Source organism: Lonchura striata, chromosome 7 (genome assembly GCF_050655825.1).
Source record: "Lonchura striata isolate lonStrDom1 chromosome 7, ASM5065582v1, whole genome shotgun sequence".
Classification (NCBI taxonomy): Eukaryota; Metazoa; Chordata; class Aves; order Passeriformes; family Estrildidae; genus Lonchura; species Lonchura striata.
Genome location: NC_140709.1, coordinates 2,384,831 through 2,401,367, shown reverse-complemented (window position 1 = coordinate 2,401,367; position 16,537 = coordinate 2,384,831). Strand labels below are relative to the sequence as shown.

Genomic DNA, 16,537 nt, shown 5'->3' with positions numbered 1-16,537 from the left:
CTCTGGGAATGCAGGGGGAAGGAAGCTGCTCCTCTGGGAATGCAGGGGGAAGGAAGCTGCTCCTCTGGGAATGCAGGGGGAAGGAAGCTGCTCCTCTGGGAATGCAGTGGGGAAGGAAGCTGCTCCTCTGGGAATGCAGGGGAAGGAAGCTGCTCCTCTGGGAATGCAGGGGGAAGGAAGCTGCTCCTCTGGGAATGCAGGGGGAAGGAAGCTGCTCCCATGGGAATGCAGGGGGAAGGAAGCTGCTCCTCTGGGAATGCAGGGGGAAGGAAGCTGCTCCTCTGGGAATGCAGGGGGAAGGAAGCTGCTCCTCTGGGAATGCAGGGGGAAGGAAGCTGCTCCTCTGGGAATGCAGGGGGCAGAGGCTGCTGTGCTGTTCCCAGGTCAGATTGGATCCAGGTAGGAATTTTTGGCTCCTCCCCTGGGCAGAGCATCTCCCCATGGATGATGGAATTTTCTCAGCCATGCAGGGACACTCACTGGCCATGAACAGGAGATAATTAATAATTAATGGCCCATGAACAGGAGATAATTAATAATTAATGGCCCATGAACAGAAGAGATCTCCTGGAGGGAGGATTGGTTGTGGAAGAGATAAAGAAAAAAGTGCAGAGAGCTGCCCCACCTCTACGGGTGGTGACAGAACACACACCCCCAGCCCAAGGCAACCTTCTACCTCACCAAGGATTTTTTCAGAACCACAGCTCCAAAACTCAGCTTTTTATCTTTAGCTGGAGGTTTTTGTGTGGCTCAGTACAACTCCAAAGGCATCTTCAGTTCCAGTCAAAGCCATTCCTTAGAAACAAACCTTACTTTTTTTGTGCTACAAAGCAATGGTGTAGGGGCTTACAAAGCAATGAAGAAAAGAGGAATTCAAACCTTTGGCTCATTGTTTTAATTGCAATCCTGTGATTATCTCAGCAGATGTAAGTGGGGTGCAGGAATTCCTCACATGAGGGGTGGAGGGAGGCAAGGAGCCGGCCCCAATGGACATAGCCCATCATCGAGAGCACCACAGGAGACTGTCTAGAGCAAAGCTCAAAGTGCAGCAGCAATTCTAAAAAAGCCTAAAAGATCCCCAAGATAACTTGAAGCAAGACCATGAGAAGCAATGTAGGTGAGTATTCTTAGGAAACTTTGGAATTTTTGGTTTTTTGGTAGTTTTACACTGCAGCGGCCAAGTTTTAAGACAAGGTATTTGAGGCAACATTAAAAAAAACAAACAAGATGAGGAATTTTCAGCATTTTATGGTGCTGGAGTAGAAAAGTAAAGTAAACAGTTCAGCAGTTCTTGTCTTGGTGGAAGGTAGACAGTGCACCCAGACATGGAATTTTGATAAGAAAACAAAGGAAAAAAAACTTTCTTGACCTGAATGTAAGAGATTATCTAGTCAGCTTGTGAGGCACAGCGTTTTCATGGGGAAAAACCAGCATTTTGTGCTGCTGTGATTCAGAGGGAGCATTAGTCATAATTGGGAATAATATATTTTGACATAACCAAACAATAGAACTCCAGTTCTCTGCTGGAAAATCTGCAGCACCATTCCTGCCCTGGATGGTGTTGGAGGAGCAAAGTGGAGCTGCCTGAGGTGGAGCCAGACCTCTCCAGCACAATATCAAATCAAATGCTCTTATTCTTCTAGATTTTCCCTAATCAAAATACAAGGTTACAGCATGTCAACAACCAGCAGATGGGGAAAAGGAACGTCCTAGGAAGCTCAGAGAACACGCTTGGAAACGGAGCTATAAATACCAGGCTAATTCCATAGCTTTAAGATTTCTCCAAAGCTTTTTTAAATCCCTCCAGAAAAGGCTGAAGAGATCCCTAATCTGAAGTGGCCCAGTTGAAGGAATGTGTGTGGTTTTATTTTTAAATAAAGTTACATCTACAGTAGTGTTGGGCATCTTAGTGAGTCACTGCACAATATTTGTTGGATCAAAATAAGGATTTGAAACACATTTTCATTCTTACCAGGACTTTTTTTCTTCAGAGGAAATGTGGAATTCTGTCTGATCCCCTCTGAACTGGTGTGTGCAGCATTCCCACAGAATCATTGATGGTCACAACTCATTTGGAATCTTTTTTTTGTTTTTTTGAGAACTGTCCCTGATTAGGGAGAGCTGACACAAGAGCTCCCAAAATTCCTTGGTGGAATTCTATGTAAATCTCTTCTTCCCTGTGAGGGTGGTGAGGCCCTGGCACAGGATTCCCAAAGAAGTTGTGGATTCTTCATCCCTGGAAGTGTCCAAGGCCAGGATGGAGGAACCTGGGAAAGTGTCCCCGCCTATGGGACACCTGGATGAGCTTTAAAGTCCCTCCAACCATCCTTGGATTCTTCCACTGGAATCTCTTTATTCCATAAAAATATCCCAGATTTTCTTGGTGTGTGTTTGCTCTTTGTGAGATCAAAGGCAAGGAGCTGTTTTGCAATATTGGACCTACCCTTATAATTTTAAAAAAATTCTAAAAAATAATACTAAAAATATTTAAATATTTATTCTTTATTTTTAAATAAATTTTGATGTTTATTTATTGAATTTTAAGAAATAAATGTCATTTAAATTAGTATTAGCCAGAGGAATGCAAAGCAGAGCAAGCATGCCAGATTTAGAAATCAGGGCTCTTAAAGAACAGCTGAAAGGGTTGGGTTTGTTTATTGTAGGAAAAAAGGGAACACTGTAGGATGGGCAGAAAAAAGAGATAAGAGGGTTTTATCAAAGCAGTGGTGGGGGTTGCTCTGTAGATTAAAAAAACCCCAAAAACTAAAAAGCAAGTTCAGGTTGCACCAAATGTAATTCAGAGAGATGGAAAGAGAAAACAGGCCAAGGGATTTTTGTTTTACCTCATATCTGACTGCAAATATGGATGGAAAAATGGGATATTTTACCTATCACTGTCAGGAAACTTTAGAAAACACACAAAGAAGGAGCTTCCAGAGAAAATTTCAGTAATTTTGACCTTCCCCACTGGGCATGGGCTGAGCATTTTGCTCTCCCCCTTCATTCACAACCTCGTTTTCATTCTGTCTCCTTAATTTTGGGGTTAAAATTGTCTCGTTTCCCTGCAAACCTTCTCCATCCATGGCAGCACCTTTCAGTTGCAAGTGTGCAGTAAAAATGAGCCAAAGGACCTTTGTTTTCTTAAATAAAATGCTTTGAAAAGCTGATATTTCAAACAGAGGGAAATTTGGGTTCAGCAGCCTTTGGAAGTTGGAGTCCAGGAGCTGCTGCAGAGGAACATGAGAAATAAATACCTGCAGCACAAAAATTAAATATGTTGTGGTGAAGGATTGCCTGAGTGGTTCTTTGCCCACATATCCCCCAATAATTCACTTTTTGGAGCAGAACGTCCTCAATATCTGCGTTAGGCAATTCCAGAGCTGTTTTTTGGGGCACTTTCAGAGAATAAAGAACTGTGTGAGTTGTGAGTTGGGATATATATTGTCCTTCAGCTGGGATGAAGCAGTGCATTTTCCAGGCTCTTATCTTCTTTGGAGCTTTGTTCTCAACTCTTGGATGTGCTGCATCCTTAAAGGCCACATGGTTTTAATTTCTGGGTGCTTTACTCTCTTTTTTTTTTTTTCCTTGCTTTGATGAGCTGGTGGAATTCTCTTATTCTTGACTGTGATTCACCCTTTTGTTTAGCTCCTTCTGAAGAGAATCAAACTTTTTCTGTCTGCTTTGGGGGTATTCCTCATGCAGGAAAATCAGATTTTTCTGAGCAAAGCCAGGGATACCTGGCAGGGCAGAGCTGAGCATCACCAGCAGGTACCATCTTGCTGAGCATTAAAAAGAAATTTGTCATTTTTGGATGGCAAATCCCCTCCAAGGTACGTTTGAGCAGCCCTGCTCTGAAGCTGATTTTATCCTAAAATCCTAAAATCAGCTGGTTCACTCCTCAGGCTCCCCTCCTCACACTTCATTGGCCAAGGCAATTGATCCTTATGAAGGTGATGGTGTGAGCACAGCTGATTGTGATTGTGATGTCAGAATTCATCCCAAAATGCACAGACACCACCTCTGAGGCACTTTGCTCCCTTTAGTGGGCTCAAAATGCCTTGGCTTGCTGAAAAGTAAATCTGAGTGAGGCGGTTGGGGCAGCCAGACACTCCTGAAGCACAAAATTTTATTTAAAAGTAGTGGGGGGGTTGTGTACAGGCAAGGATTTTGATAATTTCTGTTGCCAGAATTCAGATTAAATGGAATGAGGCTGATCTTGTAAAAAGAAATCATCCATTGGCAGTTTTTAAAATATTAGATTCATTTTTCCATGCTGTGATGTTTGATAGAAATGAAATGTGTACAAGAAGTGGAAATAGTTATTCCATCGTTTATCCTAAGAAACCTTTCTAAGTGCTTATAAATATGAAGAAATAATTAAGAGTAATTTAATATTGGGATCTTAATGTCCTTAGTGGGGTGTGTTGCTCACTGTTGCTTATTTTTTGTTTTAACTGATTATTTTCCAGCTTGGAGTGAACAAGATGAACAGTCCCACCTTCAATCTAATGCTTAATGAGGAAAAAGGTCAGGATTTTTTCATTTTCATTTCAATCCCCTGTCCTGCTCTTAATTAATACATTAAAAATTGCTTTCTATGGGCCTTCCTGGTTTTAAATACCAAAACAAAGGTGATGTTTTGATGGCAGGGTGAGCAATAATATTTTTTTTAATCAAATGGGGAACTCAGGAAAGAGCTGACTTCGAGCAGTGTGAGTAGAAAAAGGGGCTGGAGAAGGAAAGGTCATGAATACAAATCTTCATTGAGATTGATTTTAAAATGATTAAACTCATAACTAATGAATCTCTGCTACAGCAAGAAGGAAACATTTGGCATTTAAAAGAATTAAAATCACTTTTTTAAAAAAATATCCTTGAACTTCTGAATTTTATTTTTTTTTTTTTTAGAAAACAGAAAACTCTCAAATAAAATAGTAGGAAAATAGTAGGGCCAAATTCTCCAAATACTTCTACATTCAATTAGTAAGTAATTATCTGCTAATGGAGAGATTAATCAGATTTTCAGGGTCCAGAGGCAGTCCAGCCTCTCCAATATTATTCCATTTATGCCAGATAAGGCAGGAGGGTTTGCACTAAGGTGTCTGAAGAGCTGATTTTTATTGTTCCCATATATTTTTTAATACCTTAAGTGTATTTTCATCAGGGAAATTGCTGAGCAGAGCTACGTAATTCAATAAACAATTGCAAAAGGGGCACTTGGAGAAAAAATTCCAAGGGTCTAAAAATAGTACAGTCACATGATTACTACTTTGGCACAAAAGCATAATTTATGGGTTTAATTTGCAATCTTGCTACACTTCTGACATTCTCCTGCACAGGAACTCGGGCTGAATAATTCAAATTATTGAAATATTGCTCCATCCTCAACTTCAGGTGTCTGACACAAAAGAGGTCAGTATTGTTTACTGAAACCTCTGCATGGAACATATGGGAGGCTGGGTTTCCTTTTTGCCATTTATTGCTTCATTTTTGGTCTCAAAATTCATGGAGATCTGGGGCTATTCAAAAATTGTTATTGCTGTGCTCAGAGCCTTTCCTCAGATTTCCAGGAATCTTGATTTTTTTTTTTTCCTGTTTTTGAGTTGTTTGGCTAAAATCTAATTGAATTTCCATGGTCTTTTTTTTTTTTTAAAGAGTTCTGTTCAAATGTATTTTTTTTCCTTTAAATTAAATCTTTATTTTCCCAAATTTCCATTTCCCTGGTAACCTCTTAAGTCAATAATGTACAACAAAGCCAAACACTTACAAATATTTATTTATATAACTTACAAAGTTATTTCCTCCTCACTTTCTTCAGCTGTGTATTATATATTTTCTGAGCATTCTCTATCAAAAATTCCTGAAATTCATATAGTCTTCATTATAAAAGCATTGCAGAACTATGCTGAATAATATCAGCTTTTTTGGAAGGCTGAAACACAAGAATTGAAAGAAAATCCCTCATTTCTTTATCCAAACTCCCCTAAAATAAAGTGGATGTGAAGTTTCTCCATTCTCATTAACATATTGCTCAGGAGTTTTCCATTGAGTGATATTCCCTAGGAAAGGTTTGGATGACAGTGGCATCATTCTTAGCTGATTTCTGGTGTACACCAAATATTAACTTTAATTTTGACAAAATCTGAGTGCTGCCGTCATGCTGACACAAAGCAAGTCTGGGTCACATGAGAAAATCCCATTTTTCATCAAAAGAAAAAATTCCATGTGGTGAAAAGCTGGAAGAGCATCCTGGCTGTCTTTCCATGGGGTGGATTTAATAAATATGTTATTGAATGATAAATAAATATTAATAAATTCATAGTGAACAGCCAGGGATGAGTGTTAAAAACAAAATCCTTTTATTTCCTGCCCTTTTTTTTTTGGCTTTTTTTGTGCAAAGCCTTTCAGAGGTCTCTTGGGAGGATGGACTTTATCCATTCTTTCATTGGAAGTGACAGCCTCAGTTGCTTCCAACTTTGGGAATTGCACAGAAAAATGGGTTAAAAGAAGATTTTAGGGGAAAGATTTTAGGGATTGGTGCTGTCCATAAAGGAATCCTGCTCCTTCCCAGCTCAGCCCAGTTGTCCATTGCCTTGGATGGATTTACAGGCACAATTAAATCCCCAAAATTGAGGATATTCTGATTTTTCCTTGGTAGGAAGGAAATCAGATTTCTATCTCATTAATGATACCAGATTTATATCTCATTACTGATATCTGATTGTTGATATCAGATTTATATCTGACCACTTAACAGCACCCTGATCCAAAATGCTCCAAGGAAAGGGATTTATGTGACATGCTCTTAGAGATCAGCTAGATTCCATGCACATAAATCACTTTTTTTCTCTCCATTAAAATGATTTTTGTGTTGTTTTATTAGTGGAGGACTGAAGTGGCTGCTTTGGAGGCTTGGGAAAATAAATTTCCCATCCACATGCTGGGAGAACAGGCTGGGAGCTGGGGAACATCCAGGGGTCTGGAGAATTCCAGGGTTTTTTTTGTTATTGATGGATATTTATGGCTTTTGGTATTTATTAATTCATCCAAATGATTGTCAGGGAATCATCCAGGCTGGAAAAGGACTCCAAGCCTGAGTCCAACCTGTGGCCAGTCCCACCTTGTCACCAGCCCAGAGCACTGAGTGCCACATCCAGGTGTTCCTTGGGCACCTCCAGGGAATTATTTTATTGAGTGGTTCCATTCCAGTCCTAAAATACTCCACAGCATCAGGAGTGGCATAAAAAAAAAGATAATACAAACCTTGTTATAGATAAAAAACTGCTTTAAAAGTGAGAAATAACTCAATGTCAGAGCTGCTTGGACTGGTGTGAGAGAGCTGGCACTGGGGCAGTTTAAAATGTTCATTTTAATGAAGTCAGTGCAGAGCAATTCTCTGGTTGTGGCAAAACTTTCTGGATCCTCTGTATTTACAAGTGAAATGTGTTTTTGAGATATATCACAAATATATCACTTTTACCATGAGTAAACCATGAGTAAATCATGTGTAGAGCTGTGCATGGCCCTGGACACCACCCCAAGGAAAAGAATCCTGAAGGATTCAAGGTTTCCTTCCTACTTCAGGCACTTTTGTTTGTTGAATCACTGGCCTAAAAATAGGCCCTCATAAAGTATTCACCACTGATCTAATTAGTCAGGAGAATGCTGCTTTTCAAACTGGGAAAGCATTCCCAAAAAAATGATGCAACATTTGTATCTAATTAGATGATACAGGAGAATCCTGGCTAATTGCTTTGATAGACTTAAACAGATTAATAATGTGCAAGTGGTAACTAAATAAAAAACTCCTTTTCACTGAGTGCTTTGAAAGTGATGCTTTTTAAGGAGCTAAAATTCCTTATTAGTTCTGAAACCCCAGGACTGTGATTTGAGAGCATTTCTCATTTTGGAGGTTTTTCAGTGCTAGAAAGGAAAATCTCAAAAATGAGATTGTAATTTGTGTCTCTGAGCAGTGTTTGGTGTTTTTTCTAAATGCCTGCAAAGCTTTATATTCAAAATGTGCCCATTGCACAGGTGGGATTTGGGATTTGTGCCTCAGAGAGCCAGGCAGGGATTGTGGAGCCCCTTTGTGATCCATGCCATTGTTGGGCACTTCAGGTAAGAAAAAAGTAATGGAGCACCAAAAGTATTTGGAGGACAAGGGAAAGATTTAGATTCTATTTGAATAAGAAAAAAATTATCACTCAGAGGGTTGGAGCAACCTGGGATAGTGGAAACTGTCCCTGGGCATGGAACAAAATGGGTTTTAAGGTCTTTCCAACCTAAATCATTCCATGATTTGCAATATCAACCTGCCAAAATTTGTCTTAGTTGGCTCAACATCCACTTACTAATAAAATAAATATTATTCTTATCATATGTAACAGATTGGTATCCAGACAATTAATATCTCATTTAAATTTCTTCTTAATCCTATTGAGTCTTCTATTTTTCCCCACTTGACTCAAAAATTGTTAAAGTAAATATTAACAGCTGAGTGTGCAAAGAGGCTGCCTGAAACCCAACATTTCAAAAAAAAAGAGAGAGAGAGTCCCATTAAAAATTGAAACCACACTTGCAGCAGATGAAAATGGAGGAGAAATTTTCCTTGTGGGGAAGGGGATGAGGGGGCTGAAGGGGAAAGGAATTCTGTGTAGTTTTTTGCATAGCTCTCCAGTGAAACCTTCCGAAGGCTAGCCTAATGAAACTGGACTGCAAAACAAATCTAAACATGATGTGCTGGCACAGGGCAGGAAGCAGTCACTGGTTTGGATGTGGGAAGCTGTGGTGAGATAACAGGGCTTGTCTGGAGCTGCCAGGAGATGACTGAGGAGAGGGATTTATTCCATGGCTGATGCAAATCAGCCCTTTGGATTCCTTCCAGTGTCCAGGATCCTTTGGGTTTGGTCCAAAATCCAACTTCTTTGCATCCCAGTCCAAAATATTTCAGAGAATGCAGGGATGGGGTGAATGGTGCATCAGGAGTGGGGGGCTCTGCACTCACAGAATCGCAGGGCTGGAAAAGCCCTGAGGACCATGGAGTGCCAGCTGTGCCCAGTGCCCACCCAGAGCCCTGAGTGCCACCTCCAGAATTCCAGGGATACCTCCAAACCTCCCTGGGCAGCCCCTGCCGAGGCCTGAGCACGCTTGCCAGGAAGAATTTTTCCCCCAAAAGGCAAAAAATGGGATTTTCCGGGCTCCTTTTCTGTTGTTGGTGTGAGGGGTTTGGAGCTGTGGGGGAGCACAAAATGTTCTCTGCCAGGAGGGGCTGGGGCAGGGCCACCTCTGCTGCTGGGGTGGGATTGATGGATATTCCCTTCTGGGAAAAGCCTTGGGATTCTGGTGCTCAGGATCCCAGAAATGAGGCTGGAAAATCCCTCCAAGGTCCCAAAGTTCCAGCAGTGCCCCATGCCCACCCTGTCCCCACCCAGAGCCCTGAGTGCCACCTCCAGAATTCCTGGGACACCTCCAGGGATGGGCACCCCAACCCTCCCTGGGCAGTGCCAATCCCTGAGCCCCTTTCCATGGGGAAATTCCTGCTGGTCCCACCCTGAGCTGCCCTGGGCCAGCCTGGGGCTGTTCCCTCCTGTCCTGTTGTTGTAAATCTCTGCCCCAGTAGAACTTTGAGTTGTGTGGTGTTATTAAATGAATTAAATCAAAGAACACCCAGGAACTTCCCACGTGTGGTTTATGATGGAATTTCAGCATGGAAAATATGGATGGGGGCAGCTCTTACCTGTGCCATTTGTGCCTAGAGCAACTTGCAGGGCTTTACTTTGTGTAAATTCACATGGAATGTGCTGAAATTTAGGGAAAAACATCTCACTTCCATGAGCATTTCCTATAAAACATGGATTATGTCGAGGGGGGCTTTACTTTGTGGAAATCCACATGGAGCTGTGCTGGAATTTAGGGAAAAACATCTCACTTCCATGAGTATTTCCTGTAAAACATGGATTATGTGTGAATTGGAAGCTCCCAGGCAGCCCCAGCCCAGTTCCCTGCATCTCACCACACCCAGGCACCTCGGGGTGTCCTCCCAGCACAGAAAATTGCACAGCAAAGTCAAATTTGGGGAGCTGGGAATAGCTCTGGTCACTGCTCCTGCTTAGGGGAGTGTGGGGGTTGAAGTGTTTTTGTACCTGGAGGAGAGTGGGATTCAGAACCATGGAATTCCAGCATGGTTTGGGATGGAAGGGACCTTAAAGATTCTCTAATCCTCACCTCCCACCATCCCAGGCTGCTCCAAAACCCCATCCAGCCTGGCCTGGGACACTTCCAGGGATCCAGGGGCAGCCCCAGCTTCTCTGGGCACCTGTGCCAGGGCCTCCCCACCCTCCCAGGGAACAATTCCTCCCCAATATCCCACCTAACCCTGCTCTTTTTCCTAAAAAAAATTTAAATACTTTTCACTGCTGAAACAGTTCTGTGATTTTTTAGCTTTTTTCAGTCCTGTTTCTCCCCAGTCCAAAGTTTATCTGATTGGATGGTGAGGATCCTGTGGTGGAGGTGGAATGGGAGCTGAGGCAGGACCCTGCAGAAATAAAAAGTTACTTTGAGGTGTCTTTTGCAAAAATATGCAATTGCTGGGTATGATTTGCTCATAATGGCCCTGAATAGCAACATGAGCCACAGCAAGGCTGGGCTGAGACATGAGCAACTTCCCCTGCCCCGGGGCCCCCAGTATTTGATACATTTTCTGATTTTATTGCACTACAGAAGGTTAATTCTCAATTAATCCAGAATAGCAGGGACATTTTTTTACCTGTTTTAGCCTTTCTACAGTAAAAAAGCCACTGCAGCTTTCAGCAATAAGGGAAACTCTGGTCTGCTTTTGATGAAACCTCATCTGCTCCCTCCTTAATCAGGATAAAACCACTCAAACCCCCAAATTTCTGAACTGAAAACCTGAGCAAGCCCTGAACTGTTGCCAGGAGCTCTCCAAATCCTATTTCTGTGTTGCAGCCTGAGAGATTAAAGGGTGGATTGTCTCGATAAGAGACATGACAAGGTGTCCATGGGACATCCTGGGTGACCTTGGTGGGGCAGGAGCTCACCAGGCCCTTGTCCCTTCCCCACCCTGGGCTGGCCAAGGATTGCATCCCTTGGGATGCTTGGGAAAGTGGAACCAGGTCCCTGCAGAGCAGCACCAGCCCATTCCAGCAGCCTCCACCCTGCAGAAAAGCTGAAATCACACAATCATTAAGGTTGGGAAAAGCCTCCAAGCATGGGAATAAACCCCACAGACTCCATGTCCTTTCTGGTGGAAAAAGCCCCTTCTTTATTCCCAGAACTCCTTTTTACCCAGTGTTACAGACCTGGTGCGTGGCTCCAACTGGTCAGGAGCTTCCTTGCCAATTCCTTTATTGGTCAGTAACAAGTTATTATTCTGTATTTCCTGGTCACTCAAACTCCTGCTGCAGGAAAAGTTGTTTGTGAGTGATAGTTTTCATTTTTCTAAGGGTGTAAAAGCAGTTTCTCCAGGTGTAAGTTGTTTCTCACCCAGCAGTGAGCAAAACCAGCTTGTACAGGTGTAAGTTGATTTTCACCCAGCGCTGGATTGTTGTGTTAACAACCTGCTCAGCCCAGGATTGCTTTCACATGGGAGCCTGCAAAGTGCTGGCTTTGCTCAGGAGCAATGGCAGGCTGGCTGCTGATGGAACAAGTTTGATTTTTATAAATCCTTTCTTTATGATTTTCCTACCTTACTGCCACATCCAAGTTTCCAACCTTTGGCCACTTCCCTGTTGTTTAGATTCCATCCCCTCAGTCGAGGGGGTCTGTCCAACCAGCTCCTTTTATCCACAGCCTTCTTGGAAATACCCTGGTGAGGGTTTTTTTTTTTTTTTTTTGGAGCATTTGGAACTTTACATTTCTAAGCAGCACTCCTAAAGGGAATGTTCTGCATGAGGGTACTTAAGGGAATATTTTCCAGGACTATATTTATGCCTCCGTAGTCTTCCTTTAGTGGTCTTGAAGGAAGGAGCTGTTATTACTGTTAAATATAGATGTAATGTGGTGTTATTGCAGAAATGTCTTTATGTTCCATTTCTGGCTTTAAAAAAATCCCTTTTCTTATTAAAATCAGTCAGGTCTATAACATTTATTATGTTTTAACATGTTGGCATAATGTTAGTGTTGGGAATAAGGCAGGATTGACACTTGATTCCAGATTAAATCTCCTAATGATGTTGCTACAGCAGTCATTGGTGCCATCCTATATTTGAATTTAGGATTGTTGCTTTTTCCTGGTGTATTTACTATTTAAATCCCATATTCCATGTTTGTCTCACCTTAATAAATGTCCAGTCTCAAGTGTTAAGTCTCACCTGGTCAGCTTGAAAAAACTATTTTGGGGGGAATGACCTAACTTCTGTCATGAGAGAAAAATCTCTGAGGGGAATTATTCCTGAGGATATCCAGATTGTTTCAAAGGTATTCAGAGATCAGTCACTGCTGCTGGCTTTTCCCTTTTTATTACCCAATTTTTTGGTGGGATGATTATTTTAATTCAATCGAAATGCAGGAGGTTTGCATTTTTATGGATATTACCAAAGCCTAGAAGCAGCTTCCTTCACATGAAATCCATTCAGTTTTCTAAACAATTTTTAAAGGGCATTAATTTAGTCATCTGCTGATAGTTCTGAACAGAAGCATATGTGAAAATATTCAGTGAAAAGATGCATCCCTTAATTCACCCAAACTCCACATCAACTATTTAACAGCACTTGCACTCTTGCAGCTTTTAAGATGTAGCTCAATTACATCCACGTATAAATAGAAAATGCTGGCAGGATTCTCTTTGCTCTGAGCCTTATTTTGATGGTTCCATTGACATTTAAAACTTTGATTTGAAGCTCTGGAAATGGCTGCAGCTGTAAACATCTCCCTGAGTTACTGCCCCAGGCTGGAGAGGATGGCTCACGTGTTTCCCACATCTTTATCTTTCAGGCTGTTTGATTGGAGCCAAGGAGTCAGCAAAGAACCTCAGGAAGACAACCTGGATCATGACCAGAAGATAAAAAGAAAACAAAAAAGAATGTGGCATATAAAGGGTGTAATACCTGGAGGTATTGGATCTGACTCATGTTTATAAAAATGAGACGAGCTTTCACAAAACACAAGTTATCTTAGACAGTCATCAAGCTTGGAGCCATCATGCTGTTGAACTAGAAATTCTCCTTTTCCCCATTCTCCTTTCTGACAGGTAACAAAGGATTGGTGAATTATGATTTTCCCAAGTTGGAAGCACTAATTTTTATCTATATAGTTCATCCTTATGAATATATAAGGAGTTAAACATTGCATATTTAATGTGGATTATAATGGGAAAGTGACTCATTAACCAAAATGGCCACTTTTAAGGACTTGGTTTCAAACTGAGCTGGAGCCTCCCGATGCACTTTGTAGGATTTGGGGAAAGCTGTGCTGCAGGGCCTGCTTTGGGAGGCCAGGATGACATGTAGTAAAAGGATATCACCTTGCTGTTGATATCTCTGAAGACTCATAACCAGAAACAGGAAAATGAATGGTGGGAAGGAGTGTGACGGAGGGGACACGGATGGAGGGCCACCAGCAGTGCAAGTTCCCGTTGGTTGGCAGCGGAGGGTGGACCAAAGTGGAGTTCTCTACATCAGGTAAGGTCACCTCAGGGGCTGGGCTGGTGTTTGGTGGAGTTTGGCCAGAATGTGCTGGAAATTCCTGACCCGGTTCCTTCCTTCTGCTCAAAAACTTCAAGGAGCTGTTCCTCAAGTGCGAGATCGTCTCGGAAGCTGAAGGAGGGGAGATTTGGGGGGGTATTGGGAAGGAATTCCTGGCTGGGAGGGTGGGGAGGGGATGGGATGGAATTCCCAGAGAAGCTGGGGTTGTCCCTGGATGCTGGGAGTGTCCCAGGCCAGGCTGGATGGGGCTTGGAGCAGCCTGGGACAGTGGAAATGTCCCTGAGCAAGGGTTGGAACTGGATGAGCTTTAGATCCCTTCCATCCCAAACCATTCCAGGATTTTGTGATTCTTTTCCAAGAAAATTTAAGTCATGTCACTACTCAGTCGCTCCAAACCCATTTTTATGCCCATGAAGGTTCTGTGTTCACTATCACTGATGTTCCCTAGCTTTTATGGATCCCTTACATCTCTCATGTGGGGAAAAAACCCAAGAACATAAACCTAAATCCAAAGCTTTAGATACTTTATTTGTTTATTTTCTTAGTTTATTGGATTTTTTTTTTTTTGCTTCCCCCTGGAATGGTCACAAAGTAATGCATTGAAATTGCTATGAAATAAATGTGTTCAGACAAAGAGAGCCTAAATTAAATGTTATTGGAAAAACATATCAAAGTTAGCTTTATAAAATGTGGGGGCATTGGGTTTGCATCACACAAATTCGTGCTTATCACTCAGTTATTTGCTTAAATTTCTTCCAGTGTTCTGTGATTAAAATCACCACTTCTCCCAACATTTTGTGCATTACCAATACAAAAGTCTTTAACGAGCCAGAGCACACTCCAGTTTCACACTAAATTACCATGAAGGATCAGAGGCATTGCAGGATTTCTTGTTTGTGTTCTCCATCAGCAGAGCCAAACCCAGTCCATGTCAGTGACACCCACGGCACAGAGGAACCACCCTGCCCTTGTATTTCTCATCAGCTCTAATTCCTTGGGCCTCTGCCTCATTCATAGACCAATGGGAAAGGAAAAGTTGTGGATTAGGGTTTTTTTCCCCAATAATCTCTGTATCCAGACATCAGGAAAATAATGCTTTGATGTTTTTGTGTACCTGACGATCCCACTCAGCTCTTGAACTTCATTTCCACAGCCCTACCAAGTTTTGCACAGCAGCTTTGGGGAAGCTCATGTTATTCCTGCCCTCTTCCCAAGTTTTCCAATGTATATTTTTATTCTTTGGTGATTTCCTGATAGTTTTATGTACCTGATGATCCCACTCAGCTTTTGAACTTCATTTCCACAGCCCTAAAAAGTTTTCCACACCAGCTTTGGGGAAGCTCATGTTATTCCTGCCCTCTTCCCAGGTTTTCCAATATATTTTTTTATTTTTTGGTGATTTTTCTGATAGTTTTCTGTACCTGATGATCCCACTCAACTTTTGAATTTCATTTTCTACAACCCTAAAAAGTTTTACACAACAGCTTTGGGGAAGCTCATTCCTGCCCTCTTCCCAAGTATTTTTTTGAGTTTTGGTGAATTTTCTGGTCCCCTTCTCTGAGTGGTTCTGATGAATGTGGTTTAAGGCCCAGAGCAGGACGTGGTGGTTGGAAGGGTGGAAGTCCAATAATCCAATCTCCTGCCTGACATGGAGCATCCACAGGGCTCTGAGGGCAGCTGAATCCTCCAGGATTGAGTTTCCACAACCTCCTCACTGCCCTGCCAGCATGCACAGCGTTCCTGGAGGCAAGGAAAGGTCAAACAATATTGACTCCACAGCCATCCCAGGGAAAAATTAGTGGATATATTAAGATCTGACATGATTCAAGTGGAATAGATGATCCCAGCTGAATAAAGACTCTCTGTTTGTGCCTCCTTGGAAAGCATAGATGCTTTCCTGTCAGCTGTCAGCAGTTGCTTTGGATTAAATCAAGATTAAATCCATTCATTAACTGGTTTTCATTACCTGGTAGAAGCACTGAGTTGACTCTCAGGGCTTTTCTTAGCAAAACAGAGCTGCTAAGTAGGGCCTAAATCATCCCTGGAAGTGTCCAGGGCCAGGCTGGACGGGGCTTGGAGCAGCCTGGGATGGTGGAAGGTGATTCCAGGGCTGGAATCAGCTGAGCTTCAGCTCCCTCCCAGCCCAGAGCAGTCTGCAATTCCTTGATTTTGTGGCAGTTTCTTACAAAGCAAGCTGTGGATTATCCTTTGTGTTACAGAAGTGTCAATAACTTGGTGCACACAAAAGAGACTTTGCTGTTACAGCTGTGCCCAGGATCAAGGCAGAAACGGGGGGGGAAATGGCCCTTTTTGAAATTTAGTTGGTTTTGTGGACAAATAACCCTGCCTGTGTGTGCAGTGGGAATGTTGGGTCCCACATCTCACAGATTCAGGGCACTGACCTTCCTCCCCACTCCCTGATTGTCAGCACACTCCTTTTCACCCCAGGATCTCCTGGAGCCTGGTTGTGGGTGCCCAGGCAGACAGCACACCAAGGTTATTTAAAACAGCTTTTTTCTAAAAATATCCCAGGAAAAGTAGCCTTTTTTAGCCAATAAAAATAAAACAGCATCCTCACTGCAGAGCATATCCCCAGAAATGCCTTTTAACAGGAGATTTTAATGATCACAGAAAGTGTCTGGAGAGATTTTGGGTGTGGATGGGGTGGTCCAGAGCAAATGTCAGTGTGGGATTCTCCCTTGGGAAGCTGCTCCATCCTCCAGTGTGGAGTTTGGGCTGAGCATGATCAGGACAGGTGGGAACATCCAAAGGGATCAGGCAGGATCCTGCTTTAATGAAAATAAATAAAAGCAAAGAGCAGTTTCCCCCTGCTCCCCAAGGATTTCAGACAGGGAAGGTTTGACTCCTGACCAGTC

At 42.4% G+C, this 16,537-nt stretch overlaps 1 protein-coding gene across 2 annotated transcripts in view; it reads left to right on the top strand.

Annotated features, from left to right (window-relative positions):
- Positions 1–16,537, top strand: part of MBD5 (methyl-CpG binding domain protein 5) — a 121,162-nt gene that overhangs the window by 73,525 nt on the left and 31,100 nt on the right. For both annotated transcript variants that reach the window (XM_085584089.1, XM_085584088.1), the window contains exons 4-5: positions 4,470–4,527; positions 12,952–13,637. In XM_085584089.1, the coding sequence (XP_085440215.1) occupies positions 13,525–13,637 (113 nt within the window). In that variant the 5' untranslated portion in view covers positions 4,470–4,527; positions 12,952–13,524. The remainder of the gene's footprint in view (positions 1–4,469; positions 4,528–12,951; positions 13,638–16,537) is intronic.